The sequence below is a fragment of the Microcebus murinus genome, chromosome 6 (genome assembly GCF_040939455.1).
Source record: "Microcebus murinus isolate Inina chromosome 6, M.murinus_Inina_mat1.0, whole genome shotgun sequence".
NCBI classification, from domain to species: domain Eukaryota; kingdom Metazoa; phylum Chordata; class Mammalia; order Primates; family Cheirogaleidae; genus Microcebus; species Microcebus murinus.
This window is the reverse complement of record NC_134109.1, coordinates 11,007,840-11,034,613: the sequence shown is the minus strand read 5'-3', so window position 1 is coordinate 11,034,613 and position 26,774 is coordinate 11,007,840. Positions and strand designations below refer to the sequence as shown.

General features: G+C 33.0%; 1 protein-coding gene across 4 annotated transcripts in view; it reads left to right on the top strand.

Moving 5' to 3' along the window:
* The window catches only part of PPP4R4 (protein phosphatase 4 regulatory subunit 4), a 110,457-nt gene that overhangs the window by 64,878 nt on the left and 18,805 nt on the right, over positions 1–26,774 (top strand). For all 4 annotated transcript variants that reach the window (XR_012919677.1, XR_012919676.1, XR_012919678.1 and 1 more), the window contains 11 exons: positions 70–153; positions 802–984; positions 6,551–6,656; positions 8,208–8,355; positions 12,113–12,257; positions 14,374–14,415; positions 14,507–14,581; positions 20,099–20,168; positions 20,604–20,690; positions 21,001–21,094; positions 21,675–21,745. Coding sequence is in view for 1 of the 4 variants with exons in the window: in XM_012738628.2 (XP_012594082.1) it covers positions 70–153; positions 802–984; positions 6,551–6,656; positions 8,208–8,355; positions 12,113–12,257; positions 14,374–14,415; positions 14,507–14,581; positions 20,099–20,168; positions 20,604–20,690; positions 21,001–21,094; positions 21,675–21,745 (1,105 nt within the window). In the remaining 3 variants the exon portion in view is untranslated. The remainder of the gene's footprint in view (positions 1–69; positions 154–801; positions 985–6,550; positions 6,657–8,207; positions 8,356–12,112; positions 12,258–14,373; positions 14,416–14,506; positions 14,582–20,098; positions 20,169–20,603; positions 20,691–21,000; positions 21,095–21,674; positions 21,746–26,774) is intronic.

Sequence of the window (26,774 nt, the reverse complement as noted above, 5' to 3'; positions counted from 1 at the left end):
TGACATGTGGAGTTAACTAATCTAGAAAAACAGTAATCACTATAAGATAATCAATATCTCTATCAAAAGGTACTAGATGCTCTTATAGATCACCTTCCAGAAATCTTGGAACTTATGTCTACTGGTGGAGAAACCAATGTTCAAGAAAATAAGGTAAATCCCATCTTTCAAAAAGGTTTTTGAACTTTATAAGGATTGTCCTTCTCTGCAGGGTTGTTAAGAGGAATCAATGAAAGAATGAATGGAGAGCATTTAAGGTAGTGCTTACCACATAGTAGGTGCTCAGCAAAAGTCTGTTAGAGTTTGAATAGCTTGAATTTCCCCTATAATTCTTACATAAACAATTTTTCTATTACTATGATTCTTATTATCTTTGGAGTTTGTATTTTCATTTTTTATTAGCATTAGTTATTATTCCAAGAATAGCAAATAATGAGGATGAAAGGGTAGGAATTTACAGTGTCAAAGCTTGCTCACAGTAATAATATATAATCAATTTTACTTTAGTTAGAAGAGTTGCTATGGTAATCAGTCTGACAGGAAGAATGATGAGTCCTAGTCTCTCCTTCAAAATTTGGTTTCCAGGAACTATAAAGTTACTTATAGGTTTTTTAAAGAAGATTTTTTTAAAGACTTCACCAGATAATTATCTCCTTGTGAGAACTGAGATGCCCCCTAAATTCTAAAATGAACAGGTATATTCCCTTCCCCAATGCATTCATTATAAGACTGAATAATTTTATTGAATGCTGTGATTGATTTACTTAATTATAATTGACTCTTTTGATGTTTCTTTTTTAGTTATCCTCTCTACCTGACTTGATTCCAGCACTCACAGCTGCTGAACAGAGAGCTGCAGCCTCTTTAAAATGGAGAACTCATGAGAAGCTACTACAGAAATATGCCTGTCTACCACATGTCATATCCAGTGATCAGATATATTATCGTTTCTTACAAAGAATGTTCAGCATCATGATGACAAATGTGAGCACAGGACATTTCATTTTATTTTTTTGAACTCATGGTTGATTTTGGAATTACCAAATTCTTCCAGTTCTCAAAATGTACAACAAATTCAGTTCGTTCCATTCCTCGTAGAAGGACGTCATTTTCCCAGGTCCTAAGGAGGTAGCCTCAGTTTCCTTTTGCTTCTCTAGTCCTTCCTTGAGCATTCTCCCTAGCTGGAGCAAGGGTGGACAGGGGGTGCTTTTTGTTTATATACTTCCAGGGACAGTGTAAATAGACACACTTCAAACTTAATATAGTTCTTCAAGAGGAAGGTTGACAAGGCTCAGTGGTCTCGACCGCAAAGGACCTTCTGCCCTGATGTGTACCTTTGATGTATCCATGGCTTTGGTGTCTGACCTCAGCTATGCCATTTTGCCATGGCATCCCTTACATTTAAAATAGTGCTTGGGTTCTTAATATTAGTTTGGTTACTTTTTCTTTTATGGTACCTGAAGGGTAGCTATGGAACAGATGAAGTTTATACCAAAAACATGGATGCCCTACTATGGATAACCTTATAATTAGAGTCAAAAGAAAAAAAAAGACTCATCCCTCAAGGTGGTGCTCAAACCTCCCCATAAAATTAATTGTCTACTTTTTTCACAAAAATTTGCAGAGGATTATTTTCTTTATAGTTTACTATACATTTAATATGATACTCATTATTATTTTTTTCACCCCTCCCCCATTATTATTTTTAAGTATAAAAAAGTTCCATATATTTCTGTTTTAGAAACTGCTAAAAGTATTTTAAATTTTCATTGTTCTCAATAAAAAGGAGATGATGAATTCTAGCAGCCATCTCAAAAACCCAAAATCAACTTTAGCTTAAAAGATTTAAAAAAGGAAAAATTTATATTATTGGTGTTATTTATAACTTAAGTAAAAAAATAAATAGGCAAAAACACATTTTATCAACTTAACACCCCTACAAGTTTATTTCACATATCAAAGGAAAGCCTAGGGACTGACGGTTATATCGTAGATGCAACCATTTTAAAAAAGTGATTTGACAACAATAGCATCCTTATCAGTTTTATATTTGATAGCATGAATGTACCACATAGGACATTTCACATAGAATTGAACAGAATTTATTAATTTTATTCAGCAGTTAGTTGTTTGATGCCTCCTATGTGTCAGGTACTGTTCTACCTGGGGAGCTGGGGATATAGGAGTGAACAAAACAGACAGAATGGAGCTTGCATTCTAAAGCAGTGGTGGTGGGAGTGAGAGATAATAAAATAATAAATAAATGTATTAATAGGTGGTGATAACAGGTGCTGTGAAGTTTAATCTTAATCGTTGGTCTCAACCTAATTACTTGGTAGGCATGTTTGTGTTTAGAAAGCTGAAGATACATAATCTGTATTCTTAGCTTACTCAGGAAAGAAAAATGATTACAGTGTACAGTGTGGACAAGTACTTTTTAGCCTGAGATGTTTGTTTTACTGTTTTTTTTACAAGGAGCTAATTCCACACTTTAAAGGAAATACATGGGCTGGGCGTGGTGACTCACGCCTGTAATCCTAGCACTCTGGGAGGCTGAGGTGGGTGGACCGCTCAAGGTTAGGAGTTCGAAACCAGCCTGAGCAAGAGCAAGACCCCTGTATCTACTAAAAATAGAAAGAAATTAATTGGCCAACTAAAAATACATAGAAAAAATTAGCCGGGCATGGTGGTACATGCCTGTAGTCCAAGCTACTCGGAAGGTTGAGGCAGAAGGATTGCTTGAGCCCAGGAGTTTGAGATTGCTGTGAGGTAGGCTGACGCCACGGCACTCTAGCCAGGGCAACAGAGTGAGACTCTGCCTCAAAAAAATAAAATAAAATAAAATAAAGGAAATACATGGTTATATAGCACATTTTCCATGGTCAGAGAGACATATTAAACAAAAGATTTATGTTTTTAGTTCTGTACCTAATGGTCAGAATATTCATTTGTTCATTCATTCATTAAAACTTATTGGGTGCTTACTATGTGCCAAGCACTATTCCAGGTGTCAGGAATACAATACTGAACAAGAGAGACAAAGGAGCTATTTTCATAGAACTTACATTCTACTGTGGACATTTAACAAAATTAACAGTTATTCTTTAATATCATTTAATATCCAGTTCATATTAAAATTCTACCAATTATCCTCCAAATGTATTTTACAGTAGTTTTAATCCATACAGAATCCAATTAAGATCTCTATCTTAAGATAAACAAACAGTATGTCAGGGATGAAAAGTTCAATGAAGAACTATAAAGCAGAGTTGAGGAGAAAGCAGTGGAGGCTAGTAGGTAGGATGCCATTGTGAATACAGTGGTCAGGACCAAGTATGCTTTGTGTGGAGGCTTGAGCAAAGTGAAGGAGTGAGCCATGCAGATGGCTGAAAGACAAGCGATCCAAGCACAGGGGGTAGTAACTGCAAACATGTGATGCAGGATATGCTTGAGCATGCGGGGAGCAGCAAGGAAGCTACCGTGGCAAGTGGTAGAGAGCTGGGGCTAGCCGCGTGGCTGGGTCTATACACAGGTCCTTGAAGGCCATGATGTGGACTTTGGATTGTGTTTTCTGAGACAAGAGGATTCTTTGGAAGGTTTTGAGAAAGGAATGACACAAGTTTTTGTTCCCTACTTTTGTTATGAAAAAAATTTAAAGGTAAAAAAGGCAAAGAAAATATAATGAACCCTAAATACCCATCACCTAGATGTAACAATTAACATTTTGCTATATATTTGCCTTTTCTGTTTCATTGTACTAAAGAATTTTAAATTATAGATATCATCATATTTTGGCTCTAAACATTTTAGTATTTGTCTATAAAAAAGGGACATTTACCTATATAATCACAATACAGCTATTACATTTAATAAAATTAATATTTATTCTTTAATAAATGTTAATGAATAAATATTAAAATGTTAAAAAATAATATTCTTTAATATCTAGTCCATATATAAATTTTACCAATTTCCCCTAAATATATTTTGTTGTGGTTTTATTCCATACAGGATCCAATTAAGGTCTATACCTTGCCTTTAGCTGTTACATCTCTTCATTATCTTTTTTTTTTTTTTTTTTTTTTTTTTTTTTGAGACAGAGTCTCGCTTTGTTGCCCAGGCTAGAGTGAGTGCCATGGCATCAGCCTAGCTCACAGCAACCTCAAACTCCTGGGCTCCAGTGATCCTTCTGCCTCAGCCTCCCGGGTAGCTGGGACTACAGGCATGCGCCACCATGCCCGGCTAATTTTTTATATATATATCAGTTGGCCAATTAATTTCTTTCGATTTATAGTAGAGACGGGGTCTCGCTCTTGCTCAGGCTGGTTTTGAACTCCTGACCTTGAGCAATCCGCCCGCCTCGGCCTCCCAAGAGCTAGGATTACAGGCGTGAGCCACAGCGCCCGGCCTCTTCATTATCTTTTAATCTAGAAGATTTCCCTGTCCTCCCTCTTCCCCCACTTTTTCATGACATTGAATTGTGGAAGAGATTAGGTAGTTTTCCTATATAATATTCCAACTCTATTTGATAGATGGCTTCATGGTGTGTGTGAACTTGTTCATTTGTTCTCCATGTTTCTTGTAAACTAGAAGTTAGGCTTGAGGGCTTGCTGAGAATTAGGTTAAATGTTTTTGGCAAGAATACTTCATAAGTGCTCTGTGTATTCACATTTGGATGGTTGTCCTACTATGAGTGAGCTAAGAGTGGTTATGCAGGTGGTGACAGCCCTATTTGTCCACTGCAAAATTACACTTTCTTCCAAGTGATCTGCCTTATAATCTGCAGCTGATACTTCAGCCCTCTGGATATTCAGTTTCCCATCAGCCTTTCACCCATTAGTTTTAGCATCTGTTGATGATCCTTGCTTGAATCAGTTATTTAATTAGCACTTGGCAAAAGAATGATTTTAAAAATTCCTTCATTGCTTATGCATTTTTTGCTGGTGGTATTCTGTAAAGAAGTACTTTCCTTCATCCACATGGGTTAATTATCCTGGGCTGCCCTTCCTAATTAATGTAAAAGAATGAATTCTTAATGCTTTCCCTCTAATTATCCATTTTCAGAGCTAGGAGTTGTTGCGGTAATCACTTTTAATGGTGACAGATGAATTTTGTTTTTGATGGGGTGTGTGCGTCTATCTTTTAGACTAATTTTAAAATGTTAAATGATATTTTAATTAATTGCAATCATTATTCTATGTGTTCAAATTCTTACAATTTCTTCAAACTTGCTTTTATGTGCTTTTGACCTGATTACATTTATCTTTGATTTCTAGTCCCAGAGAATATTTACCTTATACTATAAAGTGTAATATGTATTATATATGAGGTACAAAATATATGTATTTTCATATGACTGGCATTTGAAATTCTATCAGTTTATGCAAAATGAAATAAAAGAGTAACTTATACCATAAAGTATAATATGTTTTATATATGAGGTACAAAATATATGTATTTTCATATGAATGGCATTTGAAATTCTTTTAGTCTATGTAAAATGAAATAAAAGAGTAACATACTTTTTAGTTCACCATTTATCTAAAATTCATTTTTCTTAAGCCCAATCATGCTTCTGTTTATGTATATGTCTTAAATTTTCTGTTCTAAATCATAGTAGATATCCTCTTTTTATATTCAATAGATTAAAAACATTACACTAATTGTACACAATTGAACGGAAATAGCTTATCATAAAATATGAGAGGAGATAGCAGGCAATACTGTCTCAGCAATATAAAGTTTTATTCTACTTGAATTTTAAGGATCCTTGCAATAATAGTCTGAATCTTTAGTAATTGAATATTATAATATTTGTATGTAACTCAAGATGGTGAACATGAATTTATACTGCCTCGTTGAGAGGGTTTTTTTAATGTTACATGGTTTGAACCCAAACCTAGTAAAGATAAATGGTTGCATTCATTTAGAATTAGGGTTCTGCCCAGTGGTGGGAAAGAAACTTGAAGCATAAAGGGGTTTGGAATATTGGTAAGAGTGGTTGACATGGTGTCTTTTGGATTTTAAGCTTTATCTGTACCATGGACCAGAGATCTCAATGAGTGACATTGAGGTTGAAGAACTAGAATTAAGCCAGAAATATCAAAGAGTATACCCTGTTACCCTCTAAATTTATATTTTAAAAGCGGCACATTTTTGGTAATGTACCTGACACATAGTATGCTCTAGCAAATGTTTATCGAATGAATGTGTGACAAAGTCCTGAGAATGACTAAAAGAATGGATGGTGGATGTGTATTTGAGGAGAATATCACATAAGATGATGTGAATCAGATCTGGATGATTTGTACAATTCTGTGCCAAATTAAATTAACTTCGTAATGTGATAAATTTGTTGATTTCCCTGAGTGATAGTAACATTAAATTTGAAGACACTTCCAGAAGGATATAAGTTCAGTGATTTGAGAGGAAGTAAACCACTCCTCTTATTTTCAACCAGTAGCTTAAAATCAGTTTGGTGGGGCCAAATTATTTAGAATCCATAATAATTTAGTCTAGTTAATTGTCTGTCTTATTTTTTTTCTTTAAGAATGTCTTACCTGTCCAAAAGGCAGCTTCACGAACTCTGTGCATTTTTCTACGTTACAATCGTAAACAAGAACAGAGACATGAGGTCATTCAAAAATTAATTGAACGTAAGTAATCATTGTCTCTCATTTTGAGAAAAAGAAGGTGAACTAGTTGGCCTTAGTTGTTATTAGATCTGATTTATGTATCTTTTTGCCATGAATAATTAGGCTGATATTGCTAAGTATCTATTGTGTGCTTTTATTTCAGTTTTGTTGGCTAATTTTTGTTTTTTAGAAATCTTTATGGCAGGATTAGATGGGTGATGAATGAAATTAATGATTACTTTGAGCATTCTTCTATGAATTTCTATACTTGAGAAATTAAATGTGAAATGAATGCACATTTACATTGAAAGCCCAGTTTCTACCTTAATGAAATAGCATTTGGAACTAAAATATAAATAAAACATCCATGAATCTCATCTTTTAGTTTGGTCTTGTTTTTAACATTAACATAATTAACAGAATGTGGGATTTTTTTCCTTTACTAGAATTGTTAATACATATGAATGTGAATCTGATGAGCTTAGGTGGTTTATAATAGCTTAAGAAACTAAGTTAATTTACAAATGCAAATTGGTTTTAATTTGTCAAGAGCAAAAATCAAGGGAAAAACTATTGGTTAAAGTGTTAATTATAAAAATAATTGCACATACCTATATATACCTAGTGAATTTGTCAATTATTGTATACTTGCTTTGACTATAATATCTAAATGTTTTTATTAAAGTCTATTATCCAGCATAGGCAGTAATGGGATTTTCTGGTTATTGGAGTTTACCATTTTAAGTATGAATCACCACTTTGCAAAAAATTAGAGTACTTTCATAAAATTCCATTTAAGAAAAATTATGGTGGGTACACTTTAATTTTTCTTTGTGTAGTCTATCTTAATGCAATTTTCATTTTTCAGTGGTAGGGGTTTACATTTAGAATGTTTTATTTTGAAAGAAGATTCTATTTGGCTTTAAATATTGAGTTTTGTTTTTGAACATTTATGTAAAAAGAAGAAAATTAACCTTTAAATATTGACCTGAGTTATTGTCAGTAGTACTGTTTACATATGACTCTGTCCACTTCTAAGCATTTTTAAGGAAACAAGAGGGAAGAAACAGTTAATTTGATTATTAAAAGATTTTGAAATTAGACTTGCATTTGAATTCTAGCTCTGCACCTGCCAGCTATGTGACTTTAACCTCTCTGAATCTCAGTAGCCTAATCTTTTAGGAGGAATAAGTATGCATATCACATTGGATTATTGATTTTCAGGGTCAAACAAGATAATATAGATAAAGTACTTAGCACATGGTGGGTGATCAAAAATAGCAGACCTAATCATTGAATGGTTAATAAATGCTTATGGAATTAAATGCTATGTTTAATAAAACTTTTTGCTGGTTTTTTAGGTATCAATAATTTGGGAATCTATAAATCTGAGGAATATATGATTTCTTTCCCTCTTATCTCTTGTATTTGCTAACCAAATTATGGGTATAAAGAAACTTATGGATTTTATGTGTTTAATTTTGTCACATGTAATTTCCTGTAGGAAAAATTAACTTTTGATAATTTTTGTAGGAAAAATTAACTTTTGATAATTTTTGTTTTTGTTTATAGAATTGGGCCAAGGAAAAAGTTATTGGAATAGACTTAGATTTTTGGATACCTGTGAATTTATTATAGAGATATTTTCCAAGTCATTTTTCTGTAAATATTTCTTTCTACCTGCTATTGAACTGACACATGATCCAGTAGCAAATGTGAGGTATGTTATCAAAGAAAATATTTAAAAACATTGTTATATATCTAATATAGTGAATATATGCAAAATCTTTTTCTTAGTCAATTAAAAGATTGAGTGAAGAATTTACACTTGCTTTGAAATTCTTGGTATTAATAATTGATGAGCATCTATAGGACTTGGAAGCATACTCCTTCAACACTGTCTTAGATCTTTTGTTTTACTGGGTTGAGAGTAGTAAGTTGCAGTCAGATTAACAAGCTGCTTCAGTCATTTGGATACACTATTGGCACCAGGAGAGGTTGAATAGGTATTATTAAGCTGTCTATCATTAAAAGTCAAGAAAAAATAGTCAGCTGCTTTGTCACTTCAGAGTTGGTTTGGTGAGTGTCTGTGCACTTCTAGGTGCCCATTTATTCTGAGAAGTAGGGCTGGTTTGAGGTCTTTTCCTGTCATCTATGTTCAATTGCCTTACATTTTGGAAATCCAATAAATGTTAATTGGATTTGGTTAACTGTTAAGTTGGACGGAACATGCCTGAGAATGGCTTGCTTGGAAATTGAAAAAAAAAAGAATAAATATATTTTGTTCTTTTTTTCTCCCAAAATGGGCCTATTGTTTCCTTTTTATATATTGTAAAATATGCATAACATAAAATTTATCATTTTAACCATTTGTATAGTTCAGTGGCATTAAGTACATGCATATTATTACTTAAAAGCTATTTGTACATTTGATAATGGGATTAAAGGAGTTTTAAACCCATGTCATAAGTGGGGACCAGGTGCAGATTTACATCTTTTATAAACAACTGACATGAATTATAGGCAATATGTAAAACATGTTAATACTTTTTAATAGGAAGACTTGGTAAGGCAATAAGATAGCCTAGGTTACTAGTCTTGCTGTTGAGATATATACCAAGAAAAATTGTCAAACGATATTGAAAAGTTCAACCTAAGAATTTCATGAGCATTAGTTAATGGGAACAATCTGGGGTTGATTTTTGTTTTGTTATTTTTAATGTGAGAAAATACAGAAAGCACAGCTGTTTTGGCTTTAGCTTTTTGTGCATCTTACTTGTGCTTTATATTAATAAATGAGAGGTGGCATATCCCTGACATTTAAAGTAAATTGAAAAGAACCTCTTGGTAATTCTCTAGATTTTAGCTCTTCCTGACCAACTAATGAATCCAGCTATATTGTTAACATTTTGTAAATTGAGGTTATGATTCTAGAAAAGCAACTTCTAATGTGATAAATTGTCACTTATCAAGCAGTTGACAAAGATAACTTGGAAGGAAATGAAATCATCTCTACTCTGGTCAATGTGACTAATAGCATTGCACTGACTCTAAGAGAAAGTGATCTGCCAATTCAAAAACTAAAAGAAGATTAATTAAATATCATTTCATAAATTTTGGGTTTTTTTTGGGTAATATATCATCGTATAGCAATATGTCTTGGTTCTCACTCTTCTGCTTGGGAAGCCGCCAACCAAAGAAATGAGTCTGGCAGCACTGTATGCTAACTGGTTTGGAAGTAAAAAAGCCTATATGTAATGCTATAGAGCTGTGTAGACAGTATGAAAGCCATCACAGGCAAGGGTGGTAAGATCACATAGATTAGGAGCATGGTTTCTGGAGCCATACTGCTTGAGCTGAAATTCCAGCTCTATGCTGGATGTGTATATTTGGGCAAGTTACAAAACCTGTCTGTGCATTGATTTCTTTCGTACATAAGTCATAAAGTGTTCTGAGGTATAAATACCTGAGATAATATACATAAGCAATTTAGCTCACCAGAAAGATATCACCTCTAATCTCAAGAATTTTATAATCTAATGGGACCAGGAGTCTGATAGGGAATGAATCACTGTTATGGCTTGCGCTGAATGTATATTTTCTAGACATGAATTGGGTTATAAAGAATGAAGTGTGCATCGACTGTTAAGTGTTTTTGTTTGTCCTTAAGTGAATGTTTAAAATCTAAATTGACTGAGTTTAGACAATATCAAAGTCTGGAAAAAGACTTGGTATTCAGAGAAGCCTTCTCCACAGCTGTCAGAAATAAAATAATTTCTCTTTGGGGGAATTGGGACTACTTAATTAGAGAAAGCATCACCAGGCTAGCAGTATCCATGATGAGCTCTGAGTGAGATTGAGGCTATTATTGCTACTTACAGTGCTGAAAATTATACAGGAGGAGGTTTTTTACCCCTTTTTACTTGAATAAAAAGCAAATTTTGCTGGATATGAAGAATCACCAACTGAAGGTTCAGCTGGGAAAGCGTACTGGAAAATTTAGGAATGGGATTTAGTTGTTTCAAGGTTTGCGATAGAAATAAAAAATAATAATGTGGCGAGCACTCAGATTAATGAATGAATATAGCAACTATGCAATAGAGAACCACTTTGCATCCCTCTCTAAAACCAGCTCTGGCAAAGAAGTAGATTTTTAGTTTAGCAAAGCTGAACATTTTCTCTGAACTACCTCCTCCTGGAAAGATTTTCTTTAGATTGCTGGATTTCCTCTTACCTCTCTGACATTATTTAGCCTCCTTATTCTTTTCAACCCAATCTAGACTGTGATAGTACCTGGACCTGGACTGTATTCTTTTGTCTCCTTTCTTCTCTAACTGCACTTATTACCTTGGTGATCCCTCCAATCTCATGGCTTAAATATCATCTACATGCTGAAGATTCTTCATTGTGTCACTAGTATAGACATCTACCCTGGACAATGGACTCATTGAGCCAACCGCCTGCTTAGCACTTCCATTGAATATCTAATAGGCATCTCAGACTTAATCCATCCAAAATTAAATCCTGATCTTTCTTATCTGCTTTTGATCCTTCTGTAGTCTTCTCCATCTCAGTAAATAACTATTTCATCTTCCCACTTCCTTAGGTCAAAATCTTAAATAAGTCCTTTTTGTCTCTCCAGCTCTAATCCCTCAGCACATCCGCTGCTTATACAGTATATTCAGAATCCAAGCACTTCTCTCCACCTTTACTGCTGTCACTCTGGTTCAGTCCACCTCATCATCTCTTGCCTGAATTATTGCAAGGACCTCCCCTATTGTTTCTCTTCTTCTGTTCTTGACCACTTACAGCCAAGACAGTAGTCAGATGTTATTTATAAAGTTTTCAGTCAGATCACTTCACCTCTCTGCTCAGAACCCTCCAGTGGCTTCTCATCTCACTCAGAAGAAAAGCCAGTCTCCTTACTGTGGCCTGCAAGTCCTCTCGTTCCCACTCTGAGGTCTCCTGCTAATCTTACCTTCACTCTGTTGTGCTATAGCCACAATGGCCAGTTTGCTAATGTGAGGCAATGTGGGAGGCACGCTCCCCCTGTGTCCCCTACAGCTCTTTTCTAGGTACTCACATGGCTCATTCAGTAATTTTCTTTAGGTTTTTGCTTAAATGCTATCTGTTCAGTGAACCCTTCACTGACACCTTCTCTGACCACCGGCATTAAAACTGATTAATCCCTCTCTCCTGGTTCTCCCTCGTCTTTTTCCGTACTTTATTTTTCTCCATTACCACTGTCTGACAGACATTTTACTTGTTTCTCCTCTCTTCTCTACTGCCATACTAGAATATAAGCACCATAATAAACGTGTGATACATAGTAGATACTCCATAAATACTTGTTATTTAATACATGAATAAATGAACTCTGAGGCTATCTAAAACTTGTTTATTCTTTCAGTTTCATGTTACTATTATTCTTAGTTCTTAAATTTACTCAAAAGTAAATACTGTGTAATTTATTACAGAATGAAACTTTGCTATCTGTTGCCCAAAGTGAAATCTACCCTGAAGACTCCTGCAGATAAGCATCTACTTCAGCAATTAGAAATGTGTGTGAGAAAACTCCTATGTCAAGAAAAAGATAAAGATGTTCTGGCTATTGTAAAAAAAGTAAGTATCACTCTTTCCACAATGTTGCATTTCTTATAATTAAGGTCCTGTTATTCATAGCTTCTCTATTTTAGCTTGATAGGATAGCAATATGTTAAAATACTTAACATCCTTGCTAGAGTAGAAAGAATTAATAAATGATTTGGTTTATGTGTGCTATGGTTGGATATAACTGGAAAGATATTTTTAATAGGGCACTTAGATATTAAACTTTTATTACTAGTAATATAAACTCCATGGCGGAGAGTTTGGCACATGTTAGGTGCTCAGTGAATACTGTTCAATAATAATGAATATCATTCACCAGACTTTATTTATAAATGATTATAATCCAGTAAAACTTTGTTGGTAAAATTGAGAAAGTCATGTCTTATAGAAACAGCCCTGGAAGGGCCCTCAGACTTAATTCAGTGGTCTGCTTGAGATCAGGTGAATAAGTGGCAGAAGCTAGGACTATAATAGAGTACATTCCTTTTTAAATAATATAACATTATTGTATCTTATAGTTTGTTTTGTTTCAGTGTGAGATCTTATTATATTGGTTGTTTGGGAGTGTTAGAAAACTAAAACAGTAAAAATTTGGGTTAGTGAGCCAAACCTTAAAATACATTATAATCCTCAAAAACTCTCTATGCTGAATATATAACTAATATTTTTATAAGATTGAGTCAAATTAAAGTGGTTACTTTTATGAATCTGAATGTGAACTTCAGGACACATAATTTTTGAGCATTTATTTGTAGTGAGAAAAATTAATTTATTAATGCAATAAATAAATTAGCATTGATGGTGAGAACAAAATAGAATCCTTTTATTTTTTTCTCTTTTTTCTAAAAATCATTGGCAGATGTCACACAAGGAACTTTTTAATGAAGTGCTTTGGTGACTTAGTATTAATTAGTATAATTTTATTTTTACTGAAATATGAATTCCTCTTTCGTTAACTGAAATAACCCAAAATATCCAGAGTTGGACATGCAGCTAAATTTAAAAGCATACATACACACACATACACACACACATTTCTACCTGCTTGTTCTGTCCTTACTATTTAAGTACAAAGTTTAGGCAATGGAGTTAACTTGTCCAAATAATAAACACGAAAGGGTTACTTTTCCCAAAGAATTTATTAATTCAAGAGATAATACAAGCTAACCTCATATAGGTACAAGCGAATGTCATATAGACACAATGATATCATTAAATAATGGATTTTTAACCTACAATGGATTATTCTAGAGTATAGATCTTATTTTAAGTACGTTTCACATGAAGTCAGTCTGTCCAATGAAAATTTTGTAGTCTAATGATTTATTAGTATGGGAACCTCTGAGGAAGCTACACAAAGCTTTGAGATAAAAATGGAATCATTTATAATCAGTTTTTTAATATAGAAAGTAACTTTATTTAACACGGGCAATTCATGGTATAAATTGTAAATTTTTCATAAATTTCAGCATAAAAATAAAGCTTGAAAAATTTTATGTTTGTAATGAATAGCTTTGGGCATATAAATATATTTTGGCCATTAGAGTTCCTCTTGTAAAAGAAGTGCTAGAAGTACTGTCCTCTATCACAGATAGAACCCTGGATTAGATTGACCATTGTTTGATTGGAATAATTTGTTTCAAACTAGTATATTCTGAAAGACACATAGTAAATTGAGAGAATATTTTCAGAGCAAAGTCTTTTCTATTGGTTAGAGTATCATAATGATAAAAAAAATTCTATGGAAGAGAACTAAAGATTTAAAGCCAAATGATAGCTTGTTTCATATATATTTAGTTGAAAGACTTTAAAAATTCAAAAGCTATATTTCTGAAAATTTGGAAAAGATTGGTATTGGGAGTTATTAGAAATTAGTTAAATTGCATGCATTTGGTATTTAAAATATGCCTCTAGACTTGCTCTGCTTAAGGTTAAACCCTTTTAAAAGTTAAAATTAATCCTGGCATTGCTGTTTAGAGGTTGATTATAAATACAATGTAGAATTAGGCAGAATTTGCAGAAGTCTTCTCTTTGAACTTCCCTCTGGAAAAGGAGTCTATGAGAAATGATTGGTTGGTTTTGGTTTCATTTAATTGCTGTTGAATAATTTTTAAAACTTTCTTTATAGACTGTCTTGGAGTTGGACAGAATGGAAATGTCTATGGATGTGGTAAATACACTTTCTTTTCTTTATATTGGAAGGAATATTTAAAAATTGAGAGAAACTTATCACTAATGTTTCACAATTTCATTTTAAACAGTTTCAGAAAAAGTTTTATGAAAAAGATTTATTAGATCAAGAGAAAGAAAGAGAAGAACTACTTCTTTTGGAAATGGTATGTTGTTTTCACTCACACACACATATATTCTTCTGTAACCAATATTAACTGTTTTGTTATTAAACTTCATAAATAATTTATTTCAATTTCACACTACTTGTTTTTTCCTAAAACACGACTTTTTTTCCCTCTTTGAATAATGAAGATTCCTGATTTTCTGAAATCTGTTCTTTTATCAACCAGGAGGAAAACTATATTCTAGAGCCTTTTAAAAAAACTACTTTATTGAAGTATAATTGACAAACAAGTGCATATTTTAAAGTGCACAATTTGATGAGTTTTGACATAAGGACATGTCCAAGATACTATCACCACAATCAGAATAGAAACATTTTCATTCCACCAAGTTTCTGTGTGCCCCTTTGAAATTCACATTGTCTTCTACTCCTGTGTCCCCAGCAACTTCTGATGTAGTTTCTGTCACTGTAGATGAGTTTGCATTTTCTAGTAGAATTATTTAAATTGAATCATATATTATGTACTTTTTTGGCATCATGCTTCTTTCCATTAATATAATTATTTTGAGATTCATCCATATTGTTGTATGTATCACTAGATCATTTTGTTTCTTAGGATTCCATTGTATAGATATACCACAATTTATCTGTTCACCTCTTAATGGGCATTTGGGTTACTTTTAGTTTGGGAATATTAGAAATAAAGTTGCTATGAACATTAGGGAAGTTAGCCTTCAAGAACATTAGCCTTTGGGTAGACATATGCTTTCATTTCTCTTGGGTAAATACTTAGGAATAGAATGGCTGGATTATATGGTATACTTAACTTAAAAACAAACAAAAGTCTTTTCCAAAGTGATTATAGCATTTTTTGTGCCCATTGGCTGCGGTGGAAAGCTTTACTTATTCCATACCTCTGTAATGCTTGATGTGGTTAATGTTTTTAATTTTGGCCATATAGTGGGTATGTAATGGCATCTCATAGTTTTTTCTAATTGCATATCCCTGATGCCTAAAGATGTTGAGTGTTTTTCATTTGCTTATTGGCCATCTTTATCTCTTATTTGATGAAGTCTGTTATCAGAATTTAAAGTAGGTTATTTTATTACTATTGAGATGTAAGTGTTTTTAATACATTCTGAATATATATAACTCCTTTGTCAGATATACATATTATGAGTATTTTCTTGGAGTTTCTGGCTTATCTTTTATTTATTGTGTAAGTCCAATTTATCAATTTTTTCTATTATATTTTTTGTTCTAAGAATCCTTTGTCTATACCAAGATCACAGAATTTTTCCATTGTTTTCTTCTAGAAACTTTAGTTGTAGGTTTTACATTTAGGTCTATGATTCATTTCAAGTTAATTTTTATATATGTTTATTTTTTTCCATCTGTATATCCAGCTTTTTCAGCACCATTTAAAAAACTTTCCTTTCCCCCTTGAATTGCCTTAGCACCTTTTAAAAATATCAATTGTCCATATACATATGTGTCTATTTCTTGACTCCCTATTCTGTTCCACTGGTTTATATGTTTATCTTTTTGGCAATACCAAATTGTCTTGATCACTGAAACCAGATAGGGTAAGTGTTCTAACGATGTTTCTTTTTAAAATTGCTTTGGCCAGTCTAGGACCTTCGCATTTTGATATGAAGTTTCAAATCAGTTTGTCAATTTCTATTAAAAGCCTGCTGATATTTTAGTTATGATTGGTCTATAGATCAATTTGGAGAATTGCCATCTTAACAATTGAATCATCTAGTCCATGAATAGTATCCACCATTCTATTTAGTCTTCCTTTCTCTCAGTAATTTTGATAGCATTCAATATAGAGCATAAGGAAGTCTATGCTAGATTTATGACTAGGTATTTTATGTTTCTTTTGGCATTGTAAGTGGAATTATAATTTTTAAATTTCACTTTTCAGTTTTTTGTTGCTGTGGTATAAGAATATTATTGATTTTTGTGTATTGGCCTTGTATACTTGTATACTTGCTAAATTTGTTCTAGAAGTTGTTTTTTAGATTTTCTAAAACTAGGATTTGTCTATGTAAGCCACCATGTCTTCTTTAAATACAGAAAGATTACTTCTTCGTATTTAATATTATGCCTTTTAGGACCTCCAGTACAATTAAAGACCTCCAGTTGAATAAGAGTGGGACAAGTGGGCATCCTTTTCTTTTTACTGATCTTAGAGAGAAACAGTTCAATCTTTCATCATTAGGTCTTATGGTAGCAGTAGGTGTTTTTTTTTTTCTTTTTTTTTTTGAGACAGAGTCTCACTTTGTTGCCCAGGCTAGAGTGAGTGCCATGGCGTTAGCCTAGCTCACAGCAACCTCAAACTCCTGGGCTCAAGCAATCCTGCTGCCTCAGCCTCCCCTCCCGAGTAGCTGGGACTACAGGCATGCACCACCATGCCCGGCTAATTTTTTTTCTATATATATTAGTTGGCCAATTAATTTCTTTCTATTTATAGTAGAGACGGGGTCTGGCTCTTGCTCAGGCTGGTTTCGAACTCCTGAGCTCAAACGATCCACCCGCCTTGGCCCCCTAGAGAGCTAGGATTACAGGCGTGAGCCACCACGCCTTGTCTAGCAGTAGGTTTTATGTAGATGCCTTTTATCAGATTGAGGAGGTTCCCTCTTACTCCTAGTTTGCTGAGAGCTTTTATGAATGGTTGTTGCATTTTGTCATATATAGAAATGATATTTGGTTTTTTTTCTTCATTCTGTTAATACCCTGAATTACATTGATTTTTCAAACATTAAACCACTCATATTTTGGAGATAAATCCTATTTGATGATGATATATTATCCTTTTTCTCTATTTTTAGATTCTTGGCTAAAGTTTTTGTTAAGGAATTTTGCATTTGTACTCATAGATTCATAGTGAAATTGGTCTTTAATTTTTTTTTTTTTTATCATTTTTGGGACAGATTTGGTATTAGAGTTATTCTGGCCTCATAAAACAAGATGAGTAGTGTTCCCACTCCTCTATTTTCTGAAAAAATGTCTATAAAATTGGTTTTAATTCTTCCTTGAGTATTTGGCAGAATTCACTAGTGAAACTATCTAGATTTAGAGTTTTTATTTGGGAAAGGATTTTGGTAATTGATATAATTTCTTTACTAGATATAAAACTATTTAGATTTTTCTAATTCTTCTTCTGTCTGTTTTGACAAGTTGCTTTTTTTCCCCCTTCACGTCATCTAAGCTGTCAAATTTGTTGGTGGCAAAAAGTTGTTTATAATATACTCATATTATTACTCTTTTAATATATGGTGATAATCTATGGTGATAACCCCTGTTTCACTCTTATATTAGTGAATTATGTTGTTCTCTCTCTTTTTAAAATTTTTTGGTGGTTTCTCTAGAGATTATAATATATATATATATATATATATATATATATATATATATATATATATTTCTAACCTTTCACCATAAGCTTATTGTTAATATAGTACCACTTCACTTAACAATGATTGCTTTACCCACTCCACACCATTCTTTATGTTACAGTTGTCATGAATTACATCTTCATTGAGGACCCCACCAGTGCTATAATTTTTGCTTTAATTGTCATGTGTATCTTGAAGAATTTAAGAGAGCAAACTTTTCTGTTTGCTCAGATGTTTACCATTTCCAATGCTTTTCATTCATTGCTTAGGATCCAAATTTCCCTCTAGCATTTTTTTCCTTTCCAGCCTAAAGAGTTTTCTTTTGCAGATCTTGTATCACAGGTCTTCTGGGGACAAATTCTCTTGTTTTCCTTTCTCTAAAATGTCTTATTTTTACCCTCATTCCTGAAGGATATTTTCATTGGGTATAGAATTCTTCTTTTGTTAGTTCTGGTAAATTGTGCTTCTGTCTATCCTCTGGCCCCATAACAACTGAAAAATATCTGCTGTCATTTCAATTGCTGTTCTTCTGTAGGTAATGTTTTTATGTGGCCACTTTCAAGATTTTTTTCTTTTATCTATTGTTTTTAGCTGTTTGCTTTAGATATGGCAAGGCATGATTTACTTTAGCCTCTTTTAGATTTGCTCATCCTACTGAATCTATCTATAGTGTATATCATTCTCCAACTTGGGAAAATTTGGGCCATTGTTTATTTAAATATATGTTTTGTTCCAGTCTCTCTCTGCCTTATTTTTGGGTCTCCAATTACATATGTGTTAGATGTTTTAGTACTATCCCATTGGTCCAGGAGGCTTTGTTGCTCTAATTTTTTTTTTTTAACTCTGCTGCTCAGTGTGAGTAATTTATTAATAATTTATTGGTCTGTCTTCAGTGTCATCAGCTTTGCCCCTGTCTTCTCCATTCAGCTGCTGAGCCTATCTAGAGAATTTTTTTTTTATTTCCAATATTGTATTTTTCACTTCTAAAATGTACATTTTTAAAATATTTTCTGTTTCTCTGCTGAGAATTCATGTGCTGTAAAATGAAAAACTTATGTGGAAAACCTCTGAAAAGCAAAGTACATTATTTCGGCAGTCTTCCAAGACAGAGATTAGAGCTCAGGATTGCCAGTTGTAGAAGCTGTAGAGAATAAGGAGGCTCTAAAAAAAATTTTAATATGAAATGACCTAAGCCCAAGACTAGAACAGACAATATAAAAAGAACCACACCTGATCCTATATTGGAGTTAGCAGACAAGGACTTAAAGATAACTGTGATTAATATGATCAAGATAATACAGGGGAAAATGGGGAAAATAGATAATTCTGTTAAGCCCACCTAATAATATTTTTAAATTTTATGTGTGTTCTGTTTTAGAATTTCCATTTGATTCTTTTTTATGTGGTCCAGTTCTATGTGGAAATTCTTTTCCTAATTGATTTTCTCCATCCTTTTCTTTATTTTACATGTGCACTTAAAAAGAATGTTTGTTCTCCATTTGTTGAATATAGTGTTCTGTGCATGTCAGTTATGCCAAGTTTGTTCAGAACATGCTGTGTTCATTGATTCTTTTTGCCTATTTGTTCAGTTGGGAGAAGGGGCTTCTGAGTTTTTGTAATGTTTTGTTTCTTGATATTGGAGCTGGTTATACAGGTGTATTTACTTTGGAAAAATTCAGTGAGCTGTACACTTATAATTTGTGCACTTTTTCTATGTGTATTGTACTTAAGTAAAGCATTTAAAAATATGTAAGAGACCATTTCCTTTTCTCTAAATTGGTTTAAAGGAAAATGTTATTTTGCCATTTTACCAATCAGAAATTGAAATAACTAATAGTAACAGGTATTTTGCTAATGAGAATTGATAAATACCTTTTAGAAAATAAAGACTCACTATAACAATAATACCAGACTCATTGTTTTAGCTTGACAGACCCCCAAGGGCATAATTCTGTAAATGTCAGAAGAGACAAATCTAAAAGCCCTAAATTCTTTAGATACTACTATGAAAAAATACTTCTTTTAGATGTTTTTATGAACCTTTATTTGTATCTCTAAAGCTTAATTTCTCAGAACAATTTTTCTAAATTTATTAAATTGTACCTTTAATTCTAAGATATTAAATTGTACCTTTAATTCTGTTTTAATAACAGGAACAGTTAGAGAAGGAAAAGCAACAGAATGATGGAAGGCCCATGAGTGATAAAATTTTTGAAAAGAAGCGTAAGTAGTTTTTCTATGTCTTCACCATTCAGTTACATAATTATGTTGCATCCTGATATTCTGAAATACCATGCAGATTTTTTAATTTATGTGGAAAATTGCTTCACTTTCTTTTATTTTTCAAAATTTGTTTTTTAAAATTGGCTGTTTAATATGGTACAGATGTTAGAAATACATGAATAAAAGATAGAAACCAGTATGAAGGTTCAGATTCTTTAAAGGAAAGCTTGAAGTTTGATTACAGCTATTAGATTGTGAAATTGATCACTGAATAACAAAGATTGAAATATATAAATAAATAAAGTAAGAATATTTGGAAAAGACAACTGCTTAGGTAGGTATAGTGATTCACATTCTCTGTATTGTCTTATATATTTATGGAGATTAATAAGGTCTCAAAGCAAACTATAGAACTTAAAACAGAGGTTTTTTTAGGTAGAGACAATAAGACAGCAACGCAAAGTCTGCCCAAGAGCATCCCCATTTCTGTTCCTGGATCCTCATCTCTCTCCCCATCAACAAGTAAGAAAGAACTTCTTTTTATGTCTCTTTTATACATTTTTTCCTTTCACAAAAATTAATTATAGGCAAAGTCATTCTATAAGATGGATATATTATTCTAAAACAACTTTGGCCTTCTATCACTAGTTGTTTTGGTAGTTATTAATGGGCAGTATGGGTAAGAAATAATTCCCATCAGCTCAAATTAAGAAAAGAATGCTAGGCCCATCTGTGTTTTACTGAAACTGATGGTAGTTCAGGAGGGAATGGGAATTGGGGCAGCTAAGGATGAACTGGATGCATTTTCCTTTTTTTCTGTTTATTACTCTAGGCAAAGAAATCAGGAAATCCAAATTAATTCGAAGCCAGTCTTTTAATAATCAAGCTTTTCATGCAAAATATGGCAACTTGGAGAAGTGTGCTAAGTATGATCTGTCAACTATTTACTTTTTAATATGATTTTTAATTTTATAGCCACACATCTTTACATATGTGAAATAGTTATGTTATTATAAAAATAATTAATTTTGAGCTTTTTATGGGCCAATAATTTGTCAGTTTTCTTCTGTAATTATTGTTAAAAAATAATTGAAGTCTCCCAATTTGCATAAAAATAGATATCCTGGCATTCAGGGAAGAACTCTGACATGACACTATTTAATAACATCATAGAATCCATATATCATTTTATGAAGAAAATGGTGATGATGTATCACATATGCCATTTAACTTTTAAATGGGTACGAGTATGCCCCATTTGCTACTTCTGTTCTTTTCGTCTATAAAGAAGCGAGTAGCATGTTCATATGATCACAACAGAGTTCTCCTGACAATAAATGCATATCTGGTTTTCCCTTTAGCCCAGGTGACAAAATTATAAATGGTTAAGATTAGGAGAGAATCACATAAATTAAATTACCATGATTAAAACAGCCCAAGTGTTAGATGACGGAGATTATAAGAAGCATATTCTTGTATTTTAAACTAAATCATGTTCTCTTCTAGTAAAAATTCTACAGCAGGATATACACCTACTGTCTCAGGGTTAACAAAGTCTTCTGTGCTTTCACTAACTGGTAAGTAGCAATATAAGCTTATCAAAAAATTGCTAAATTTAATAAAATATGATTTTTTAATTGATCTACTTATTTATTTCTAGATACAGTATTTTTCCTACATTTACATCTTTATCGGATCCCGAAGAAATTAAACTCTTCCCTAACAATTGAGAAATACTTGACTATACTATTTTGTTTTCACTATGTCAAGACCCAGAGTTTAATACTTCTCAAAGAGAAAAAGGACAAAAAGATAAATTAAGTTTTATCATAGTCTGAGGGCCTGCTGAATCATAGATGAAAAGTTTTACAGTAATTTTTAAGGATGTTAAAAACAGTAGGACTTCACTGCAAATCATGTACAGCTAAACACTTATGATATTATGTATTTGAAAATTTGTATTGGGGTCAGCAAAATTCTGTGAAGAGCCATATAGTAAATATTTTAGGCTTTGTTGGTCAAATTGGTCTTTGTCACAATTACGTAAATCTGTTGTTGTAGAGTAAAACACCCATAGTCAGCATGCAATGAATAGATATGGCTGTGTTCTAATAAAACTGTATGTACAAAGACAGGCAGTGGGCAAGATTTGGCCCATAGGCTGTGGTTTGCTGACCTCTAGTTTATATAGTAGAACACAGAATTACACTATGAATAAGCTGGAATATATGACTAAAAACTACTAGTGGCTAACTGTGTATTTTTAACTTTCTGCCTTAGAAATAATTGTTTGAAAATTATAATAGTAATTTTTTTTTAGGGTATATAGTGAATCTTCTCAAAGATCTACAATTTTTAAGAGCTTAGGTACAGTTCCTTTTTACGTTAGATTTTGAATATTCTGCCTTCCTCTTACCTTTTTTTTTTTTTTTTTGAGACAGAGTCTTACTCTGTTGCCCAAGCTAGAGTGCCATGACGTCAGCCTAGCTCACAGCAACCTCATATCCCTAGGCTCAAGCCATCCTCCTGCCTCAGCCTCCCGAGTAGCTGGGACTACAGAAATGCGCTCCATGTCTGGCTAATTTTTTCTATATATTTTTAGTTGTCCAGCTAATTTCTTTCTATTTTTGGTAGAGACAGGGTCTCGCTCTTGTTCAGGCTTGTCTTAAACTCCTGACCTTGAGTGATCCTTCCGCCTCAGCCTCCCAGAGTACTAGCATTACAGGCGTGAGCCACTGCGCCTGGCCCCCGATACCTATTGTTATGTTTTCTAAATTTTCACGAAGAATATATCTATTCTTTGGCTGTTCTGTGAAAAGTGTTTTCATTGGCCAAAACAGAACATCTTTGTAACATTAAAGCATTTACATTCATGTATGGTGATATAGGGTGATTTTACAAGGTAGAACATGATTATCATAAGAAATGATTTGAGGTTGGGCATGGTGGCTCACACCTATAACCCCAGCACTTTGAGAGGCCAACGTGGGAAGATTGCTTGAGGCCAGGAATTCAAGACCAGCCTGAGCAACACAGACTCTATCTCTACAAAAAATAAAAATAAAAAACCCAGGAATTTGTGGTTGCAGTGAGTGAGCTATGATGATGCCACTCACTGTACTCTAGCCTGTCACTGTCTCAAAAAGAAAAAGGAAAAAATAATTTGATAACAACAGGAAGTTGCTGAACTAAAATTGTCACCATATTTTGAATTTGGGGCTATAAATAATAAAACTTGATTATTTTATCTCAGCAAAGCAGTGAGTCCTTTAGGAGAGGTCCTGAGGAACATTCAGGGTTTAAGAACTTTATGTACGAAGTAGAGTGCTTTTAAAAATTGTAAATTTATATGGAAAACCAGTTTGAATTAACTCAACTTGGAGTTAATAGTGCAAATGATTATAGATGTCCATAAGGGCTTCTTCAAACTTGGGTGGAGCTCACCTGTCCTTTTGGTGATTCCTTCACTCACCTATAAATGAGCATATTTATTCATGAACTTGTAATAGTTCTTGTCAAGAAATTTCTTTGCCTAAATCATTAAGGATATTGATTTAGGTCTGGGCATGATGGCTCACACCTGTAATTCCCACTTTGGGAGGCCGAGGCTTAAGGCAAGGAGTTCAAGACCAGCCTGGGTAACATAGTGGGACACTATCTCTACAACAAATAAAAAATATTGGCCAGGTGTAGTGGTGTTTGCCTGTAGTTGCAGCTACTCTAACCTGAGTGACAGAGTGAGAGCTTATCTCTGGGACAAGCTCTCAAATACATAGATATATATATACATATTGATTCAGAACTGTTTTTAAAAATTTTTAATTATGTGCATTAATTTCTTTAGTTTTTACTTTGGTAGGCAAGTCATCTTGAGAATCAAGAGAGTAGATATGATCTACAAATCCTAAAACTTACATCCAAAGTCTTAAATAAAAGCATGTATTTTATAAGGGTAAATCTTTTATTAAAATAATTGAAAAATATTCTATCTTAATGGTTCAATATTATTTTTGGGTGAGGGTGAACTATAGTTTAAATGAACTATCTCCTAGGGTTCTTGGTTAGAAAAATGTGCTTATTACTTATTGTTATATATTAATGAAATACAGACTGAAAAAAGTCAATATATAATTATACATATTATCTATGAAGAGAAATTGGAAGAAAAATGTCTTAACAAATGTATTAAATATTACATGTTCACATAGAGAAGACATCTTATTTAATTTGAGACTCAAAATGGACTTCAAGATGATTATATCCTTTGAAAGAAACCTTAAAGTACAGTAGGATTTTGGCAGGCAGAGGTGTGTATAGAATAACATTCCATGCAGAGTACAGCTCATCAACAAGGCAGACTGTTGGTATCTTCAGGGAGCAACACCTGGCTAATTTGGCCGGAATAAGGAGTAGGTATAAGGGAGCAGTGTTAGGTAAAACTGAAAGGAAAGGTTAAAGTCATAGCTTGGAAGGCCAGTTTGGATATTTTTTACTTAACAATAACTCACTGTTAGTTGTGTAATGATTTTAGCCTGTCATCAATTAGACTATCCCATCCAAGGTAATGAGGGCACAACAGAGTTCAGGAAAAATAAAGAGAATGCTAGTAAAGATTTATGGGAAAAAATTGCAATGTATCCATTGTTGGTGGGTATGAAAATCAGTGGAACCCTTTTGTAAAACAGTTTAGCAAAGTTCATCAAGAATTCTAGTTTTTATAATACACTTTGACTCACAAAACCCATTTCTAGTGATTTGCATGAAGCAATAAAATAAAAGACATAAAAATATCAAATGTTCCATCATATATACCCTTTATATGATATGATGAAAATGACACTTGTCTGTCATCCTCCTCCAAACCCATAACCCTAGTCTATTCTTAAGGAACAGGCAAATTTCAATAGAGGGGCATCCTACAAAATATTTGACCAGTAACTCTCAAAATTGTTAAAGTCATCAAAAATAAGGAAAGTGAGAAACTCTCACATCGAAGGAGAGAATATGGGGACCTGACAAATTAATATAATGTGATATTCTGGATGCGATCCTGAGATAGAAAAAGACATTAGATAAAATTAAAACTATTATGGATTTTAGATAATAATGTATCAATATTTTCTCACTAAATGTAACATGTATAGCACACTAATGTCAGGTGTTAATAATAGAGGAAACTAGGTGAGAGGGTGTAATAAATAGATGGAGAGATATAGCATGCTTATGGATTAGAAAACTTAATGTTGTTATGATGTCAGTTCTTTCTAAATTGATCCAGAGATTCAATGTAGTCCTAATTAAAATTCTAGCAGTCTTTTGGAAAAAATTTATAAGCCAGTCCTAAAATCTATATTGAAATGCAAAGGACCTAGTATAGCTAAAACAGTTTTGAAAAAGAAAAGGTTGGAGAACTTAAACTACCTTATTTTAACACTTACTATAAAATTCCAGTAATCAAGACAATATGGCCTGTGTTCTCATATATATTCAGTTGATTTTCAGTGAAGGCTCCCAGATAAATCAATGGTGATGGAATAGTATTTTCAAAAATAATGCTGGATAGACCAATATCTTCAAAGATATAATTTCTCAAAAATCACAAGAAAAATAGATAATCTGAATAGGCCTATATCTAGTAAAGACATTGAATCAAAAATTAATAGCCTTCCAAAACAGACAGTACCAGGCCCAAATTGGTTCACTAATGAATTCTACCAAATATTTAAGGAAAATATTATACCAGTTCTCTACAGTCTCTCACAAGCTAGAAGTGGCAGGAATATACCCTAACTCATTTTAGGAGGCCAGCATTACCTAGTACCAAAACTGACAAAGACATTCCAAGGAAAGAAAACTATAGACTAACATCTCTCAAGCACACAGATGCAAAAATCCTCAACAGAATATTAACAAATTGAATCCAACAATGTATAAAAAGAATTATACACCACAACTAAGTAGAATTTATCCCAGGTATATAAGACTGGTTAACGTTTGAAAAACAATAACTGTAACTCATCACACCGCTAGTCTAAGAAAGAAAAATCATGTGATCATATTAATAGATGTGTTGAAATCATTTGACAAAATCCAACACCTACTTATGATAAGTGCACTAGTGCTTCAGTGCACTAGGAATAGAGAGGAACTTCCTCAGCTTGATAAGGAGTATCTGTAAAAACCCTACAGATAACATGATACTTAATAATAGTGAGAAACTAGAAGCTTTCCTATTAAGATCAGGAACAAGGAAAGGATGTCCCTATTATACTGCTTCTTTTCAATATTGTGCTGGAAGTCCTAGAAAAGGAAATAAAAGATAAACTGATTTGGAAGGAAGAAATAAAACTGTCTTTGTTCACAGATGATATGATAATTTATGTGGAAAATCCAAAAGAATTGACAAGCTCCTGGAACTAATAAGTGATTATAGCAAGATTGTAGGATAATATACAAGGTTAATATATAACAGTTTCTTTCCTGTATTCTAGCAATGAACAAGAAGAATTTGAAATTAAAAACATAATGCCATTTACATTAGCACCCAGAAAAATGAAAGGCATAATCTAAACAAAATATGTATAAGATATATATGAGGAAAATTAC